The sequence below is a fragment of the Equus quagga genome, chromosome 8 (assembly GCF_021613505.1).
Source record: "Equus quagga isolate Etosha38 chromosome 8, UCLA_HA_Equagga_1.0, whole genome shotgun sequence".
NCBI classification, from domain to species: Eukaryota; Metazoa; Chordata; class Mammalia; order Perissodactyla; family Equidae; genus Equus; species Equus quagga.
This window is the reverse complement of record NC_060274.1, coordinates 69,573,352-69,593,742: the sequence shown is the minus strand read 5'-3', so window position 1 is coordinate 69,593,742 and position 20,391 is coordinate 69,573,352. Positions and strand designations below refer to the sequence as shown.

Here is a 20,391-nt window from a genome sequence, read left to right as displayed (position 1 = left end):
TCTTTTCTACAATATGGCTTATCTTATGTCAACCTTGTGTTGAGCCATTATCGTATGCCTAAAAATAAGCTTTATAAAAAACAAAAAGTAACAGATATGTATATATTTGTTAACCAGAGTATGGGTAAAAATGTCTCAAAGAATCAAGGAATAAAATATATTTCTAAGTGTGCAATAAAAACAGCACAGATGTCAAAATGTTGTTACTTCCACTTCATCTTCATTTTCCATCATGTGAAGATCATAGCCACAATCTCACATTATTGGCTAAAACTGTAATATAATTATTGAGGTATGCAGTTAACAGCATAACATCATCCATCAGAAGAACTTGGAATATATTATTTGAAATGATAACTACCTATTTAATATGTAGGCACTAGACCTAAGATGATAATGGTGGCATCTCTGAGCTACTCTTTCTTTTTTCAGTATTTAATAAGACAAAGAAAAGTCTATCATATCTATAATTAGCTCTCCATTTCTGCTTGAAGGTCTCAAATAAATTGCTTCTAGGTCTAAGGAATTTAAGAATTGCCCAAGGCTTTGAACTTGACAGTAACTTTCTGGGACCTTGGCACCATGTTGCTATATCCAGAAAGTTTCTCTAAGTTTCATAGGACTATAGAAGTGAATATTAAAAAGTGATGGCTAAAGTTTGTTGTAGTGTTATATTTTTTTTATTGCGGTAAAATATATATAAAATTTGTCATTTTACCATTTTTAAGTGAACAATTCAGTGCACTAAGTACACTCACATTGCTGTGTAACCATCACCATTTATCCATCTCCTGAACTTTTTCATCATCCCAAATTGAAACCCTGCACCCGTCAAACAATAATTGCCCATCCGCTCTCCCCTCAGCCCCTCGTAACAGTCTACTTTAGGTTTCTATGAATTTTGCCGTTCTACGTACCTCATATAATTGGGATAATACAATATTTGATCTTTTAGTCTGGCTTATTTCACTTAGCGTAGGTTTTTAAGGCTCATCCATGTTGTAGCACATATCAGAGTTTTATTCTTTTTTTAAGGTCGAATAATATTCCATTGTATATATATACCACATTTTGTTTATGCATTCATCTACTGCTGGATATTTGGGTTGTTTCCACCTTTTCTTGTGCTTTCTTGTGTTAATACATATCTATTTTGCTTGCCTATAACAGCACCAAGCACATTGTATGCCCACACTAAATATCTGTTGAATAAATAAATAAATGTGATAAAAATTCAGACATCTTCAGCCTTTAGCAATTTCATCCTGCAGGTATATCATTCATAGAAAAATACTTTTGTTTCGGCATTTTTAGAAGAAAAACAAAACAACAAAACAAACAAAAACCTTCACTATTTGCCAGGCCACTATGTGATGCTACTTATTTGCCATTTCAAATCCTTTTCACTCCACTTTCACCTCAAGTCACTCCTGTGACTTCCAGTTTTGCACAGGTTTAACCAGATTCTTGCAGGAGCAAACTGACTGCAACTTTCTATAGGCTGAGCAAGCTACTGTCCAGAGCTTCTCTGACACTGAAATGAAAGATGCCTGCAGAAAGCCATGCAGCACCCACTCATACACAGCTTGAAATTGTGAGAGAGTTAATGTTAATAATCATGGGGCCATTATTGACCAATGGGGAATAGCAGCAAGTGGATAAAAGCTTGCTTTCTCATCTTCCAGGCTGACATACAGTAGCTTAGTACTGAGAGTTACTAAGTTACTAAGACTCTGACTTTTTGCTAGATTGAGATGAATTGTCGATAGGAAGCGAAGCATTTTGTGTTACGCTCTAGCATAACATCCTTGGAGGAAATCCAGAAACTAGTACCATGTCAAACATTCAAAAGATGCCGGAGAGGTTGTCTGCATCATGTTCCTGTTCAATTGACCTGCATTTTCTCTGAAAAAAAAGTAGGACAAAACTGGATCATGGAATATGACAGCAAGCTGCTGTAAACTTAACCAAATGTTAGACCCAACTGCAGCCATTATGAAAGATGTGGTATCTAAACTGGAACAATCAACATAGTGCTTGGCACTTGGTGTGCAGATACTAATCTAGCAAAGGTGTTTTCCTCAATTCCCGTTAGTAAAAAGGATCAAAAGCTGTTTGCTGTTACTTGAGAATGTACAGCAGACACATTCACTCCCTCATCCAGGGCCAAATTAACACTTGTCCCTTTTGTCAAAATGTAGTCCGCAGGGACCTTGATTGTCTTGACTTCCTCAGAAATCACACTGGTCCACTATATTCATGACATGCTAGTTGGATTTGGTGAAGAAGAAGTGGCAAGTATTAGAGATACCCTAATAAGAAAAACCAGGTGGCACCCTCAGCACTCTGACTGGAAATCTTAGTTAAGTCATCCAGTTTATTAGGTCTGTTTTCTACTTTATACATTACTGTAGGTGACAGTATTGCTAAACTTTCTGCCGTGATATGGCAAGAATCCCCTTTCCTCAAGTTTCCAATAACAGTCTCCTTCTTTTTAAGTCCTTACTGGCAGCCATCGTTAGGCTTCTTTTAACAGTCTTTTCAGAGCACCGTTGACTTTTACTAACACCTTCCTCGTTGTCCTTCCAGCTTCTGTCCACTCCCAGTTCCAGTGTGCCACTCCCATATTTTAGGATTTTGGATATGGCAGCACACTTCTTCTAGGTACTATGTTCCGTGTTAGGTATCTATTGCTACATCACAAATTACCTCAAAATTTAGTAGATTATAAACAATAAATATTTATTATCTCATAGCTTCCATGTGTCAGAAATTTGGAAACAGCTTAACTAGGTAGTTTTGACTCAGTGTCTCTCATGAGGTTATAGTCAAGGTATTGGCCAGGCGTGCAGTCATCTGAAGGCTTGACTGGTGTTCAGGCATCTGCTTCTGAGGAGATTATGGGTCACTCACATGGCCTTTGGCAGGGGGGCTCAGTTCTTTTTCAAAAGACTGCTCAAGTATCCTCATGACATCACAGCTGGCTTCTCCCAGAATGAATTAACCCAGAAAAGGCAAGTCAGAAGCCACAATATCTTTTTTGACCTAGATTTGTATGTTACATACAATATATTTCTGATATTTGTATAGCATCCTAGTGGTTTCACAGGTCAACTCTATTCAGAGTTAGAGGGAACTGTAGCAAGGCATCAGTACCATGAAACAGGGATCCTTGGGGCTATCTAGGAGGCTGGCTATCACAGCCTCTTTGCATTCTGAAAGCGGCTTATATAACACTTTGGAACATTGCCACTGCCCATTTATTGGTTGACTTGGAAGACTGCCAATTTTGAATGACTCCTACAGTGGAGACCTCTCCGGCAGGTCCAGGCTGTGGTGCAAGCTGCTAGACTAGTCAGATCATAATGGCCCAGAAAAGCTGATGTTATTAGACAGATTTCTGATAGATAAAATGGCTATGTGGAATCTCTGGCTAGCCCCAATAGGAGAGTTGCAGCATAGACACCTAAAGTTTAGAAGCAAGGTCATGCTTTCTGCAGCAGAGAATTACTCAGCTTTAGGGGAAAACAAAAGCCATAACACACACTGTGCCCCCCCCATCCCCCCAGATCCTGGCTTGTTACTGTGTCCTAGTAGATATTATATGTTGGACACCAACTAACTCTTTGACTGAAGTTGCCTATCCTAAGCTAGCTATTATGAAGCCCATCAAATAAAATGGTTGGGTGCACACAGTAAAAATCCAAGATAGAAATGGAATATTTAGGATCAGGCCCAAATAGATCCAGGAGATCAAGTAAATTATGTAAACACTTTGTCCAGACTTCTATCACACCTCCCTCTTTTGTATAGAGGTTTTCATGGAGTCACTTCTGAAATAAACTACTTGCATACAAGCTTGTGTCTCAAATTCTGCTTTGGGGATAATTCAGGACAGGACAGCATGCTTTTAAATTTGACTGGCTGTATGGAGACTTCACTTACTATTTTATCAGAATTCCCTGGGGTGAAGTAAGGATTATAAGTGATAAGACCCTATTGACTTGCCTTCCTTAGAGCCATTTAGTTCCAGCTGTTGAATATGGACACTCTTCAAAGGTAGCTCATTTTGAGACAATTGTAACCAAAGACCAGTAGTTTGATCCGGTTAGAACGTTTTGTGTGTTTCTCATTTTGGAGGGAATTGTTATATAGCTCTCAGTGCTGTGCCTCGACGTCAATGATAAGACAGAACCTACTTCAAACAATGACAGCAAATACACTTAATAGATTTCATGTTGCTACCCTAAATTCATTATCTAAAGCAGTGTATGAAAGACTGTATTAATGATTTGGCATATCTTCAAGGCTGTTGAGTTTACATATTTGTTATGATCAACAATTTCTATCCTTATTTCATAAATGTGCTGCTGCCAGTCACATGTATAATTTAAAAAATCCCATTTCACTCTCAGGTTTATCTTGCGTTACTTTGGTTGTTGTCACTGTTTTAGGGCTGGGGGAGTAGTTAGGTGGTTTTGTAGAATGGCACTGCAACTGCTCAAATAGATCTTCTTCATTTTCATATGCATTAAGGCTATTAGTATAACATTTTGTTGTTTTATAGTCAAAGCTCTAAAAATTTTATAGGCTTGAAAGGAAAACATTGACTTGTAATTTGTCATCTTGAAGAATACTTTTCCCTTAGAAATTAGTTTGGGCATCCCAATATTTGCATGAGACATTACTCAAAAGTTAGGGTCTCTTCATTATGGTAACATGAATTCTCTATGTGGGTTGTTCAAATATAGCTAATATAACTTTTCTTTTTTTGGATGCTTGACTGCATTCAATGAAACAATAGAAATATTTGCGGGGTTTATGGCCCTATAATTTTCTCACGTCTAAAAAGATTAAACCTACTAGGTGGCAGAACAATCTTGTTTGCTTTTCATGTCTTACACAATGCAAAAATCAAATGAGATCATATATGTGAAAGTACACTGTACGTTATACAAATAATAAATAAAATGTAACAAGAAAATAAAGCAGTATAATCTAGGGATGCGGTGTTTAAGCACTTCTCATCGCCATGTTTTGATGCTAATGATGCCTTTACCAGGGATAGTTTTGTGTATTAATGGTAAAATTACCTAACTACATAGAAAATAAAATGTTCAGAAGTTTGCCTTTAAAAATACTAAAAATAAATTCCTAATAGTTTTAACATACATGTTTTAAATAAATCTATAAAGAGGACAAAATTTTTGTATTATTTTGTAAATGATAATGTATATTTATCTCTCTACTTGAAAATACTTTCAGCCTCAAAGCAATGGAAGAAACATAAGATTGTGTTATCGAAAAGCCTGCATATCAAAAACATAGAAAACATCATAAACTAAAGTAAAATAAACTGGAAGAAGATACATTTTAAAGGGCATAGAAAATATTAATATCATCAAATAAATACATTGAGATAAAAAGAAAAGTGCATAATACTGCTGGAAAATAAACTAATTGAACAAATAATTCACAGAAAAGGAAATAATTATATTCAATTCATAGGTAATGAGAATTCAATTAAAATGACAGTGGGTTTGTATTTATCAAATTAACAAAAAAATTATAATGACAATGCAGATGAGGATGCAGTAATACGATGTAGATTTCTACAAGTTTCTCTGAAAAATCAGTTGGGCAACATGTATTTGAAAATCTTAAAATTGTCATCTCCCTTTGACTCAGTTTTTCACTTCAATGGAGTCTAGCCTAAAGAAATCATCACTGATACATGGAGACTTTAAAATATTAAGTCACTTACAATTTTTGTGTGGGAAAAAATCATTTCACAACTTTCTCACAAATATTTCTCATAATATTGATACTTAGGTTATGGTTCAAAAAGTGTTATGAGACAATGGAAATTAATGACATAATTCATATCATATTATATTTTACAAATAGGGGGACCAGGACTCAAAGAGGTTAAGTAATTTTCTTAAGAGAGATCAAACATGATAGGGCCTGAAAATAGATTACTATATCTGGCAACTGTAATGTCAACTATCCTAGTCCCCCATTCCTCATTCATTGTCTCTTCAGATTTAAGGAACTTGTTCTAATTGTGTACATTTAATTTGATATTCTTCTATAGTTTCTTATTAAATTTTAATTACTTATTGAAGATGAAAGCTCAGTTTGACTTCACAGTGATCTCTCCTTATCGACCAAACTGATTTGTCATTTGAGAGTTCTATTTTAAATTTAAACTAAATTAAATTAAAATTCAACTCAAAGAAGCTGTGAGCTCTCCTTTTTTCTTTAAAAAGACATTTTAATCTATTTTAGGTCAGTAAATATTCAAAATTTTATTGTTCTTGTTTTCGTAAGTCTATACAAAGGGGTTTCTAGACAGAGCGCATACTTATAATTAAATCAACTAGTATGATATTGAATGGCACAGTATGCCAGGCATTTGGGTTACCCATCTATGGGACTATTTCAAGACAGACATTTAAGTCCATGTATTTGCTTGTGCCCACAGCAAAAATCCTTTGAAATGACCAAATTAGTACAAAATAAGCAAATTTATGTTTCAGTTGAGAAAAGAGAAGGATATAATCAATCTTCCAGAAGCTTTGAGGACTTTCTGGGGACCACAGTACACAAGGGATTGGATTTCAGGGAATAAAGACTACCTTTATAGTCAAAATAGTGAAAGGAAAGGGGCTGACCCCATGGCCGAGTGGTTAAATTCGCACACTCCACTGCAGATGGCCCAGTGTTTTGTTGGTTCAAATCCTGGGCGCGGATACGGCACTGCTCATCAAGCCACGCTGAGGCACCATCCCACATGCCACAACTAGAAGGACCCACAACGAAGAATATACAGCTAGGTACTGGGGGGCTTTGGGGAGAAAAAGGAAAAAAATAAAATCTTTAAAAAAAAAAATAGTGAAAGGATGGATCCTCTGAGGAAATAAGCACATAAGATTCCCCCAATAGAAGCCCAAATCTGGAGAAATAGCAGTCTGTAGATATTAGGAAAAAAGATATAAATTGCTGGTGAGAGGGCAAACTGGTACATTTTGGTAGGCATTTTTGCAATACTAGTTGTGTCAAAAGCTTGAAAATTTACAAAACTTTTGACTAAATTACCTGACCAATGTACAATAGACGTTCATTGCTGCATTCTTTATAATGTTGTCAACGATTAGAAAAAAGACCTAAATTTCCACAAATAGATCAATTAGACAGATCATTACAAATCGATACAACGTATTTTGCAAACATAGTATAGATTGAATTGTGTAAATATAACGAACAAACGACATTAACTGTCTAGTAGGTTCGATCTGTGTGTGTATGTATGTGTATGCATGTACACGTGTGTGTATGTACTGTACACATGTATGTAATGTGTCTGCACTGTATGTATGTATGTGTATGTATATATATATGTATGTATGTATGAGGGCCCCCCATCTATTGAAATGCAATCATTTTTGTAGTATATTGTGAAATAAAACAAACTATGAAACAATTTGTAGCATGACCCCAAATTTATGTAAATATATTTTTAAGTGCCTAATAGGAAGGTAACAAAATATAGACTAGTTACCTCTAGTTTCTGGGATTTATGAGGAATTTTCTTTCCTGTTAATTAGAAGTAATTTCTAATTTTTTCTACACTGAGTAAAAACACAGCTTTTTTTTAATTCTGTGAATTTTAAAATAGGATACTGTGCAGCATTCGTAAGACAGCATTTAGTGTGTTACTAAGCTGTTTGAGCACTCCTTGATCTTGGTAAACTAGGACATACTGTTCCATAACCAAATCCAGGAGGGAAAATGCACTAGTGTCTGATCTGAAGGATGCAAACACATTTAGTCAAACAAGAAACTGGCTCATTTGAGAGTTTTATAGCAAACAAGGACAGAAAGTCGTTTGCATAATTTTTTCATGCTCCTTTTATAGTGTTTATCTTTTATAAGGCTCCTTGGAACAGTTGCTAGCCACCTGTCAATAATGTGGCCTTTTATAGACTCAACCTCTTATTGTTCTTATGTCCTTGACATATAAAAAACAATCTTAGAAGAAGCCAGTGTTGAATATGGTGGGCAAAATGCTAATTTTAAATTTAAAAAGCCGCCTTTTGTAGACTGAAATAAAGAGAGAGTTTTGAATGACATGTGAAGAATAGGCATGTTATAAAATCCTCTTTAGCAGGAATAAAAATAAATTCATTATTTTATCAACATTTTTGGAAAGTTGGTTAAGAATTATCCTTAAAGCACTAGTCTATGGAAATCTCAGCCAAGTAGCATTCATTTAAAGTAGTTGTAACAATTTTGCATCAATTCCAAATGAAAATATTTGTATTGTGAGTCTATCAATTACATAAATAGTTTGGGTGTGTGAACAGTTGTTTTAACTTCTTTTTAGTGGAACGAGACATCCAGCATTTTTTTCTCTATTTACATAAAATCTGTCAAGCTAATGTTCTACATGTATTTATTGACCTACGTCCTGGAAGTGTTTTGCATGATGCTGAATGAACACAGTTCCACAAATCTGTATGCAAGAGTACGTTTCCATTCACAAAGGGATATTATCCAAGGCCTTAAGTAGAAAGCTGCCTATCCTTTGTTTTGCACAATTAGATTCCAAGTTCCCTTTGTGTAATTATGAACAAGAACAATAAAGAAGCAAGTTTCAACCCAATGGAAGTTCTGTTTTTGTTAAAAAGCAGACACACATACATACACACACACACACACACACACACACACACACACACACACACCACCTTTCCAATGCCACCACTTCCCCCTCTTAGTGATATGAGACGTGGGGCGACAATTTAACATCTATGAGGAGATGTATGAGTTAAAAATCACATTTTTATATTGTACTTGGGAGAGGACTTCTTGTTTTCCTTGATAGAGTTTGCACATTGTGCTTTCAAATTACATTCTAAAACAATTGTACGGGTTGAAACATGGTAGCTAATTGGGCTAACGATTCTTAGCTGTCAAGAGCAGTCTTAAATGTGGTCCCCTTTCTGTTCAGTTTGCGATTATTTTGAGACAGCTTGGAGGACAGAAGTAGACAGCCCTTCCTCGGGTGTACTGTGGTGAAGATCTGATTTTTCAAGAGGTCTGTTAATTGGACACACATGCAATACCCAAGGTGCAATGAAAAGATAAGACAGCAGTCAAAGCCTGCAAAGTGAATGAGTTTTCTGTAGGTTCACTTGTAATTATATTGCTACTTCTGCTTTCACTGGTGCCTTCATGCATTTTATTTTCCTTTAGCCTAGTGGGTATTTTTATAGATCTCCATGGAATTTTCTCAGGATGTCCTATCTTCTGATCCTCACTGCAAATGTACTTTGAAAAAAATAAACCCCACAGTCTTATCTATGAATAGCTGGTTATAGGAATTTATGATAATATTTTTAGAAAAGAAATTGAATTGTATGTGTATTTAGAATGCATACTTTTCCTAGTTTATATAAGTAAACTTTAGAAATGCTTACTCATTATCAATGTATATGAAATAGTGTAGAGGTTTTCTTGAACTCAGTTCTTTCTATCTGTTGGCATTGACATCAACCATGTAATGTCTTGGATATTAAGATCTATAAACTAAATTCTCTCTTTTCTGAACAGCATAAACTGAGGAAATTCATTTGAAAGCCAGCAATGGAAATGAAAAGACATGATCAAGCCAAATGTTGCAGAAGACAGGCAACGTTCTGTCCTTAAGGGGCCATGGAGTCAGTGTAATGTGATGAACAGATATTTGGCAAACAATTACTCAGTAAACTAATTGAAATTGTGATAAGCATCTGACAAACATGCGGGGTGTTCTCTGAGTGTATAGGAAGGGAACTCTCCCTAATTGGATGTCGGTAAACCACGAGTCATTTTCAAAGTAACCATCGTTCACTTTTATTTTTGAAAAACTTAGAAGTAAACCTGGAATTTTGCTAAGATTTAGTTTATAAGAGTTTAATATCTTCCCCGGTCTTTATCTTATCTGGGGTAATTTTCAAACTTCTTAGTTAGCTAGTCTTATATAGTTGTGCTTCATAGTTTTGGGGGTTTGTTTTTGGTATGTGTGTTTTCCTTACTCAGCAACAACAGGCAGACTTGAAGTCAATTCTCATTTTGTGTACTCAGATTTCTTTAATAAAATATTAATTTTCATCAGTTAGTTAAATATACCCTTTAATAATAGTGCAATCTACCTAAAAAGTACAATTAAATATTTTTATGTGCCAAATTTATAACTTTGCTATAAAACATTTTATTTTTACTTTGAGGATAAAAGACTAACTTTTTAAATAGTCCTGATCTGATTCATCAGTCTAATTTCCTAATTAACATCAAAGATAATATATAATACCAAAGATATATTATGATATATAATTGTATTATATATAACATAATATTATATAGTATCAAAGATCTATTATAATACATATGTAAAATATATAACATATTATATGACATATTACAAAATATATATTACATATAATATATAATATCAAAGATAAATAATATCAAAGGTTGGAAAATAATAAAATACCAAGAAGTTCTCCTGAATTACATCTGGGGTTTATACTCTGGTTTAATGCAAGACTCTTGTACTTTGAAATTTAGACTCGACGGCATATAGCTTACTCCTAACTTGATGGTCCAGTCTAAACATATCTTTATATGCTGTGTTTAGGGTGGAAAATAAGGATTATTGTTTTGTTCAAGCACAGTGGGGGAAAGGAATAAATACCAAAGATGTGTGAAATTAATTCTAAAATGTTATACATATTGCTAAATTTCCTTATTGAGAATTGTCCTAGGTTCTGTGATTCCCAAACTGAATATTTAAGGTAATCTCTAAGAAAGCATCAGCAGATTTATGAATGTATATTTTCCTTTGACAAATTGAAAATGACTAAAATATCAGGTATTGCATGTTGACAGATGTAACGAACTCACTGAGTTTCTTAGTTCATAAAGTTTTGACATCAGCACTCTGGGAAGACTGTTTCCCTAAATTTATTTTAAGTCCCTTGTAACTCTTTATATATGAACTTCATGAAGTAATGACATGGCTATGGTTAAGATTCAATTCTTATTTTCATTCAATTAAGGATTAATTAGCGCAATATTTTCAGTCAATCTCTTTTCTATTTGCAACTCCATTATTTTTGTAATGAGGTTCTCATCATCAAAATGTAAACATCTTCCTAGTTAAACAAAATTAAACGTTTAAATTAAGTATAAGCACATTCTTCAAATGTCATTCTTTGTAGATTAATCGTTTTGTATAGGAGTATCTAAATCTCAAGTTCCAAAATCTAGGATAAATCATAAAACTAAAAGTCAGAACAGAAATCTGAAATCCAGGATGGTTTTGTTCTTCATTCAAGATGTGAACCTGGCACATCACTTCCCCTTCTTGTCACATGTTTTTCTCATCCATAGAGTGAATCTGCTGGCCTAGGTTGGTGGTTATCACTTTTCAGCAGCAGAAGCCTCTTGTCAGACAAAATCTAATGCATAATCTCAACATGCATAAAAATAAATAATAATAATGGAGTGTCTCTTATAGAAGCAGCAATGAAGGAGGAGGGCAGTGGGGTGGGGTTGGGGGACCCTGGAGTCCAGCTCTGTATGCTGGCCCTCACCTTCCCACACAACCTGTTGAAGATGGCTCTAGGCTACGTCAAATAATTCCTCAAATTTCGTGGACCACAGTTTGAAAATCCTCTAATTGTATGATCACTGTTTCTTTAAAATTCCAAAATAATATAATTCTCAATTTCATAAATTCAGATTTGTCTGTTAAAGCACTGAAAATACTATTATCTACCTTAAAAAAAGAAATAATGTATGCAAATATAAGTGGATTTCAATCTATGCTAAGAAGGATTCTAAGGTAAAAACCCCCATTCCACATTCAAGCCACTGACTTAAGTATCCCATAAAACAGCTCTATAATACCAAATAGTTCATATTTAGAAAATGAATAAGTTGATAAAAGTTCAAATAGCCCTTCAACGTTTAGAAAATTGCAGAAGTCTTTTAATTAAATTTTAATTCTCTTACCCCTCTTTGTACTTCACTGGGGAGATGAGGAAAATAAATTTTTTGCTAAATTTAAGACAGAATGTGCTTAAATGAAGATTTTTCACTTCCAAGCTTTTGTTGCCAGAAGGCAGACACTTCTGTCAGCACACACATATTCAACTATCAGACTCTTCCAGTCACAGTGTCGACAACAATATAAAATGAGGTAGACAGGAGCACATTCTACAAAAGAGTTAATTGCTCAGGAAAAGAAAATCCTACAGGGTCCACATGAGTCCATTTTCTTTGCCAGTTTCTGAGTGGATTTGATGGTTATGAGGCAGGAGTAATGGGTTTTCACTGTCACTAATTTCTGATGTCCTTTATGAGCAAGGGTTCTCTAATTACTTCAAGTTAAGGAAATGAGTAAAAGCCAACTTTTAGTAATCCCAAAGGGACCCACAGTGAACTTGTCCCAGCAGTTACCTTATTTAGACTCTGTGACACAGTTCCCCTTTTGCAAAAACACTGAGTGCAGATCATTACTTTCCAACAATCGTGTACAGAGACCTACTTTATGACACTTTAGGCAAGTTAATGTACTAGATCTTGAAATGTCTTTCTGTAAAGTGAAATAACTTGTAGTTTTCTTCTGGTAGCACTGTTAACTCTTGTGTTATTTGTAGGTCCGTGGGGCCGATGCATGGGAGATGAATGTGGTCCAGGAGGCATTCAAACCCGGGCCGTGTGGTGTGCTCATGTGGAAGGATGGACGACATTACATACAAACTGTAAGCAGGCTGAGAGACCCAATAACCAGCAAAATTGTTTCAAAGTTTGTGACTGGCACAAGGAGTTGTACGACTGGAGGCTGGGACCGTGGAATCAGTGTCTGCCCGTGATTTCGAAAAGCCTGGAGAAACCCCTTGAGTGCATTAAGGGAGAAGAAGGCATTCAGGTGAGAGAGATAATATGCATCCAGAAAGAGAAAGATATTCCTGCGGAGGATATCATTTGTGAGTACTTTGAGCCCAAGCCTCTCCTGGAGCAGGCCTGCCTCATCCCCTGCCAGCAAGATTGCATTGTGTCTGAGTTTTCTGCCTGGTCAGAATGCTCCAAGACTTGTGGCAGTGGCCTCCAGCACCGGACACGTCATGTGGTGGCGCCCCCCCAGTTTGGAGGCTCTGGCTGTCCAAACCTGACGGAGTTTCAGGTGTGCCGGTCCAATCCGTGTGAAGCTGAAGAGAGCATGTACAGCTTGCACGTGGGTCCCTGGAGCACGTGCTCAATGCCCCACTCAAGACAAGTCAGACAAGCAAGGAGACGTGGGAAGAATAAAGAACGCGAAAAGGACCGAGGAAAAGGAGTGAAGGATCCAGAGGCCCGTGAACTTATTAAGAAAAAGAGAAATAGAAACAGACAAAATCGACAAGAGAACAAATACTGGGACATACAGATTGGATATCAGACCAGAGAGGTGATGTGTGCTAACAAGACGGGCAAAGCTGCTGATTTGAGGTAACATTTTATTACCCTTAGCCACGCGTGTCTATCTGTCAAGACTGTGGGCTGGAGAGTACTTAAGACATGCCGTGCTAAGTCCTGGAATTCATAGGTACACAACCTAGTATGAGCTACCCCCAAGTGTAACGTTTTTCACTTTAAGGCAGTTAAGCTTTAGTAGGTTTCCGGGCATTATTTCTGTTTCGCTCATGTTTAGGCGCTATACTACTAGAGTTAATTTAAACTTTCCTATCAAAATCTAAAGCATGAGTGATTCTCCATGAGGTGATACTGCTTCTTTAGGTCAATAGTGCTGTTTCTGCCTATAATAGAAAAAAGCTTACTTAGAGCCTGGAGTTTTGAGATTTTGAATTCAGATACTTATTTTAGTGAGAATAAGGCGCACTTGTAATCTCTCCAAGTCTGTAGCATTTTCAGAATTACCCTATAAACAAAATCTAAACAGCTACCCAGGGAGCTATACCTAAGAATAATTCTCTTTAACATTTTATAAAATGGAATAACTCTCCCCAGAGAAGCACAGGGGAAGCAGCAGAAAATAAGGTGAGTAGAAGATATTTAATCATGAGTAGCCTAGTTTAGAAAACATATTTAATTGGCTTCATTTTCTGTACAGAAATTATTTGTCAAATGATCTCTGGGTAAATAGTGACTGTTATGAAAGACTTTCTCGTGTGTGATTTATTTGTTGTGAAAATATTCATTGAGGATTATTCATTGAGGATTATCTAAAGAATATGATGTTCTCTGGATAGTCTAAATTTTGCTCTCAGATAAGCCAGACCATCTGGGAGTGGCTTATCTGGATCATTTGCATAATTGCTTTTTCTGAAATATTTATGCAGTTATGATTTGGACTGAACTAAGAGAAATTATAGTAACATCACTCAGAATTTTATATCATATTTATGGTAGAAATGACATTGAAAGTGTCATCTACTTCCTCTCACAGTCTGTTCTCTTGATTAAAAACGCATGAGATGAATTTCATTGACGTCTCAACCCATGTGCTTCTGGTGAGCAGCTGGATTGCTTTTCTCACCGCCCCTGGAAATCTTGTAACAGATCACGTTTTCCTGTTTACTTTGGCTGTTGGGCACGTAAATAGGACTGCGTGGCATGCACGTTGTTTACTCAGATACCCTACTGGCTTCATCTTTTTCTCAGCTCATTATTTTCCTTCACTCATTTCTGTCTAGTGATTTTGCTGTCTATGGACTATGAAAGCTGGTTTAAAGCCTTCTTGGAGCAGATATGGTTTAATAAATGAGTGAACAAGCAGTTGATTCATCTAAGATAATTTCTTTCAGCATAACATTGTTCTGGTCACTATTTTTAGGATATTCACTACTCCCCTCCCTCTTTGTTGTTACACAATTGTATTTTCTCTCAGCTATACAGTAATTTGCTCTTTCTCCATTCTGGAGTCATCAGCCCAACTCTGTTCCTGGCCTTGCTAAAGACTGCCTGCTCTCCTGCCTTCATTCTCCAGGTTCCCCACAACTCCTTAAGTGTGTGTATATGTGTGTGTTCACCTCTGATTGTGTCATGTGTGTTTTCAGTTCAGTTAGTTTTATTCTTTTCTGACTCTCCTTATTCTGGTAATTTCCTGATCTCTTCTCCTGAAGTATTAGTTATATTAGTTACTTAGTTCCCACGAAGTAATTGAGTGAGCCTCCAAGGCAACTTAAGTTGTCTTCTGCTGTCACTGGGCTTACATGCTGTAGACATTTAATTTACTGTTGACTATTCAATTAAAAGTATAATTGGATAGTACCTGTCACTTCATAGAGCCTCATATTCCTATCTAGCTTTTGAAATAAGCAAATATTTTAAAAATCTGTACATCATTCATTGATACTTACATTCTAATAGAAATACCATATCTATTCCAGTAAAATGATAGTTGCGTGTATGTTATAACTTATTAGAGCATAGATTAAACTTTATGTTAAACAAATTGGTTATTACTGTTTCTCTTATTTAAGAATTATATATGAGAATATATATGAATAAATATATTTAAGAAAGTTAAAGTTTTAGTGAAGAAGAGATAAAAATCAAGTACTTTGACATACATTTTACTCAAACATTACACCGTTATCAGTGAAGCTAATAAAATGAAGAGTACATGGGTAACACCAACAAAGCACAGGACCATAAATCATGGACTTGATGATTAAATTTAAAGTGTTTCATCTTATATCAAATTCAGAAACAATTTTATCATGTAAGAGGATTAAAAAATCATTTAATAAGGCTAAAAAATCCTACTACAATACCTAAATGAATTTAGCTAAATAAACCTAAGAATCTTGGGGAAGCAGTTTATCGGCAAGTAAAAATACTTTTATCAGAATTACTGCTAGAACTTCCAAGTTAAAGATGACAGATCTACTCTGCGCTTTGCTTTCAAACAGACCGAAATCAGTAAGAATGAAAAACACAAATGAAAGTCCATTCTTTTATGACAATAGGAAACAGTCACAGTCCCAAACCACAACTGATAGAGAAGATTTGACCAATGTGGTGAAATTAGATCTAACTGAGGGAGGAAACTTAGAAGGGCACTATGTCTTTGCGGCTTTAATGAACACTCAAAGTTGCAGTAGCCTGAACTTTCTGAGGAGCCAAGTCAATGAAACCTCCTTGGAATGGCATGGTCTGCATTAGTGAAAGGGCTGCCGAAGTATCTTTGAGTTCTCTTTGAAAACAGAATGGCGTAATAGACAGGACCAAACAAGGAAACTCATTATGCCATTGCTGCCAAGAAAAGACTATCAGTTTGATGGACGGAGGGATTAAAGTTTTGATGACAGTGGATGAGAATTCCAGATCACTACACACACATCATGACCCAGGAGGCTTTCCTGTGAACAGTGATTTCAACCAGGCTTGAATAGAGTGTTACCCCAGGCCAGGAGTGAGCATGAAAGTATGGGCAAACATGTCTCCCAGAAACCGAAGATAGTAAAGGAAAGATGGCTTTTCTGAACCAAACACAGAAAGAATTTCAGTATTCAAAGAAGAGTTAAGAAAACTGAATGAGCTTAAAAGTGATTTGGCTGAGCTCCAAAAAGAAATGGAAGAGAATTATAAAACAAGAAAAGAAATGAAATTCACTTTCTTGTTTCAGAAGTGACAAAAAGTGGGAAAATATTCTGTGATATGAAGAGTCGGTGATATTGAAAACATTCAAGTAAACTGTAATATTTTTAAAAGATGATGAATATGGAAACAAACAAAGAAGATCACTATATGAAATTCTGGTGTTTCTGAAGATAGGACCAGAAAAGTTAGAACAGGAAGGAACAAAACAAAACAAAAATACAGAGATACAGTAGAAGACTTCCCTGAAATTAAGGAAGACTTTAATCCACGGATTGAAATTGCTCGGGGCCAATATTCTACTAGAAGAGGTTGAAATAATGTCCTCATGGAAGAACTGGTATAGAACAGTTTTTATTTTTTATTTTATTTTATTTTTTTTGAGGAAGATTAGCCATGAGCTAACTGCTACCAGTCCTCCTCTTTTCACTGAGGAAGACTGGCCCTGAGCTAACTACTGCCAATCCTCCTCTTTTCACTGAGGAAGCCTGGCCCTGAGCTGACATCCATGCCCATCTTCCTCTACTTTATACATGGAACACCTACCACAGCATGGCGTGCCAAGCGGTGCCTTGTCCACACCCGGGATCAGAACCAGTGAACCATGGGCCGCCAAGAAGCGGAACGTGTGCACTTAACCGCTGTGCCACTGGGCTGGCCCTAGAACAGTTTCTGTAGAGACAGGCAAAGAAACATCAAACTGAGAGCCAACACTATGCTCAAATTGTGAAACATTAGAAGCATTTCCGTTATAGTCAACAGTAAGACAGAACAGCACATTAGCTCCACTGTTAGTTAACAGTGGTCAGGAACTGCTACTCACTGTAGTTGAAAAGAGAAAGAAATGAAAACTGGAAAGCAAATGGCAAAATTAAGATTTTTTTTCCAGATGATATGATTGAATACAGTAAAATTGAAGAGAATTAATTGAAAATGTTATAGGGTGAATGGACACAAAAATAATAGCCAAAAATCAGTATGTTTCCCAGATGCTAACAATTAGCTAAACGTTATGATGGAAATAAAAGATTAAAATATCCCACTTATAATAGTAAAAAAAAATTCTATAAATAAGCTTAACTATAAAAGTTCTGCCCAAAACATCAGACTTGGAAAAGTAAGAAGGTAGATGTGTGCCTATGTAGAACATGTAGTAAATATAGCAACTGTGCCTGCATTGTTACTGTAAAATTCACAGGGGGAAATAACCTGTAAGACAAGCCAGAAAAATGCTGAAAAAAATACAAGTCGAGAGAAAACACTAACATCACAAGATAATTAAATGCATTTTATTCTATGAAAATAATAGTGATAACGAATTTATGTTAATACATGAATAATCAGAAAAAACAAAATAGAGTCTGAAGATCCCCAAAACCCTATAATATGTTGCCTATGGTAAAGGAGCATTTCCAATTTAGAGGAAAAGATATAATTTAATTAATTTGTTTCTGTTTTAGGGGCAATTGCTTTGCCATTTAAAGGAATAATGACAATTTAAAAAAGATGAGATCCCTTTGTCACTTTTTACAACAGAGCAAAGTCTAGGTATATTCAATACTTAATTTTTTTTTAAATATTAGAAGGAAAGATAGAATTTTTAAAGTCTTGAAGAAGGACACTTAAGACCACAGAATGCAGAAATCATACAGCAATGTATTTCATTACATTTTTAAGAAAGAAAATGCTGCTCAGGAAAAAATGTTAGTGAAGTTAAAATTCAAGTAGCAAAATAAGAAAAAATGCTTGCAATGCGTATAATTGACAAAGAACTAATTTTCTTAATGCATAAAGAATTCCTACATATTAAGAAAAAGGTCAAAAGCTGATTGAAAATCAGCAAAGGATCAAGAGAATGAAAAGATTAAAAAATGGGCCAAAAATCTTAAGATAAACCTCACCAAAGAAGATATATGGATGGTGAATAAGCATATGAAGAGATGCTCCATGTCATAGGTCATCAAGAAAATGCAAATTAAAACAACAGGGAGATACCACTATGCAGCTATTAGAATAGCCAAAATCTGGACCACTGACGACCACAAATGCTGGCAAGGATGTGAAACAATCGGAACTCCCACTCATTGCTAGTGGGAATGCCAAATGCTGCACTTTGGAAGACAATTTGGTGGCTTCTTACAAAACTAAACAAACTCTTATCATGTAGTCCAACAGTCACTCTCATTGGTATTTACCGAAAGTAGATGAACACTTATGTCTACACAAAATCTACACATAGATGTTTAAGACAGCTTTATTCATAATTGACAAAACTTGGAGGCAACCAGGATGGCCTTCACAGATGAATGGATAAACAAACTGTAGTACTTCAGTCAGTGGGATATTATTCAGTGCTAAAGGGAAATGAGCTGTCAAGCCATGAAAAGCCATGGAGGAAACTTAAATGCATATTGCTAAGAGAAAGAAAAGGCTTCATACTGTATAATTCCAACTATACGACACTCTGGAAAAGGCAAAACTATGGAGACAATAAAAAGATCAATCAGTGTTGCCAGAGATCGGGTGGGAGAGAGAGATGAATAGGGGAGCACAGAGGACTTTTAGGGCAGTGAAACTGTTCTATGTGATATTATAAAGCTGGATATATGCCATTATACTTTGCCCAAACACATAGAATGTGCAACATCAGGAGTTAACTGTAATATGAACTATGGACTTTGCGTGATCAGTATAGGTTCATCCTTGGTAAAAAAAAAAAAAAAAAAAAAAAAAGAAGTTCCATTCCAGTGAGTGATCTTGATAATGGGGGAGGCTATGCATGTGTCAGGAGAGGGAGTATATGGCAACTCTCTGTGCTTTCCACTCAATTTTGCTGTGAACCTATAAATGGTCAAAAAAATAAAGTCTGTTAAAATCAGCAAAGGACAAGATCAGGTCACAGAAAAAATGCTAATATTCAATAATAATTAAGAAATATAAAAAATTTTTAAATCCCATTTTCACCTATCAAATTATCAAATAAAAATGTTTGATAGTGTGTCAGGGATCACCAAGACAGCCCCCGGGTTTGGTGATTCACAAGAAGGACTCACAAGACTCCGCAGAGAGTCACATTCATGTTTTATTACCGTGAAAGGATGCAAGGCAAAATCATAAAGGAAAACGTGCATGGGGAGCAGTCCGGAGGAAACTAGCTCCAAGCTTTGAGAGTCCTCTCCATGTGGAGTTTCACAGCCTACGCTTACGCTGTTGAAATTCGTTCAACAGAATTTCAACAATATGTGCAAGGCTTTATCTGCTAGGGAAGCGAATTAGAGACTCAGTGCCTGAGTTTTTATTGTGGGTTGATCACACAGGAACCCTCTACCTAGTATGTACAAAAATTCCAAACTCCCTAAAAGAAAGCAAATTTTCACCATAAACCACATTGTTTACACAAACAAATTAGGCATAGTAAGCCACTTTATCATTTGGAGAAAATTTTTTATCGATGTAGAGAGCTGTTTATCAGTTAACTTTCCAGATGCTTGCCAAGACTTCTAAGGATAGAAGTCTGAGATTGCCTATTTTATCAACAATAGTATTTAATATTAAAGAGATTGGGGGAAAGAGACAATCTTATACATTCTTGGTGGGGACAAAAATTGGTACAACCTATTCGAAAAATAATTTTACAATATTTATCAAAATTTAAAATGCACACTCCGTTTGGCAGTGATTCTACTCCTAGGAATTTCTCCTAAAATATTTCTGTGTGCATAAATATATGTGCAA

The 20,391-nt window shown here is 35.7% G+C and overlaps 1 protein-coding gene across 4 annotated transcripts in view; it reads left to right on the top strand.

Annotated features, from left to right (window-relative positions):
• The window catches only part of THSD7A (thrombospondin type 1 domain containing 7A), a 402,469-nt gene that overhangs the window by 153,054 nt on the left and 229,024 nt on the right, over positions 1 to 20,391 (top strand). For all 4 annotated transcript variants that reach the window (XM_046670674.1, XM_046670673.1, XM_046670672.1 and 1 more), the window contains exon 2: positions 12,711 to 13,542. In XM_046670674.1, the coding sequence (XP_046526630.1) occupies positions 12,711 to 13,542 (832 nt within the window). The remainder of the gene's footprint in view (positions 1 to 12,710; positions 13,543 to 20,391) is intronic.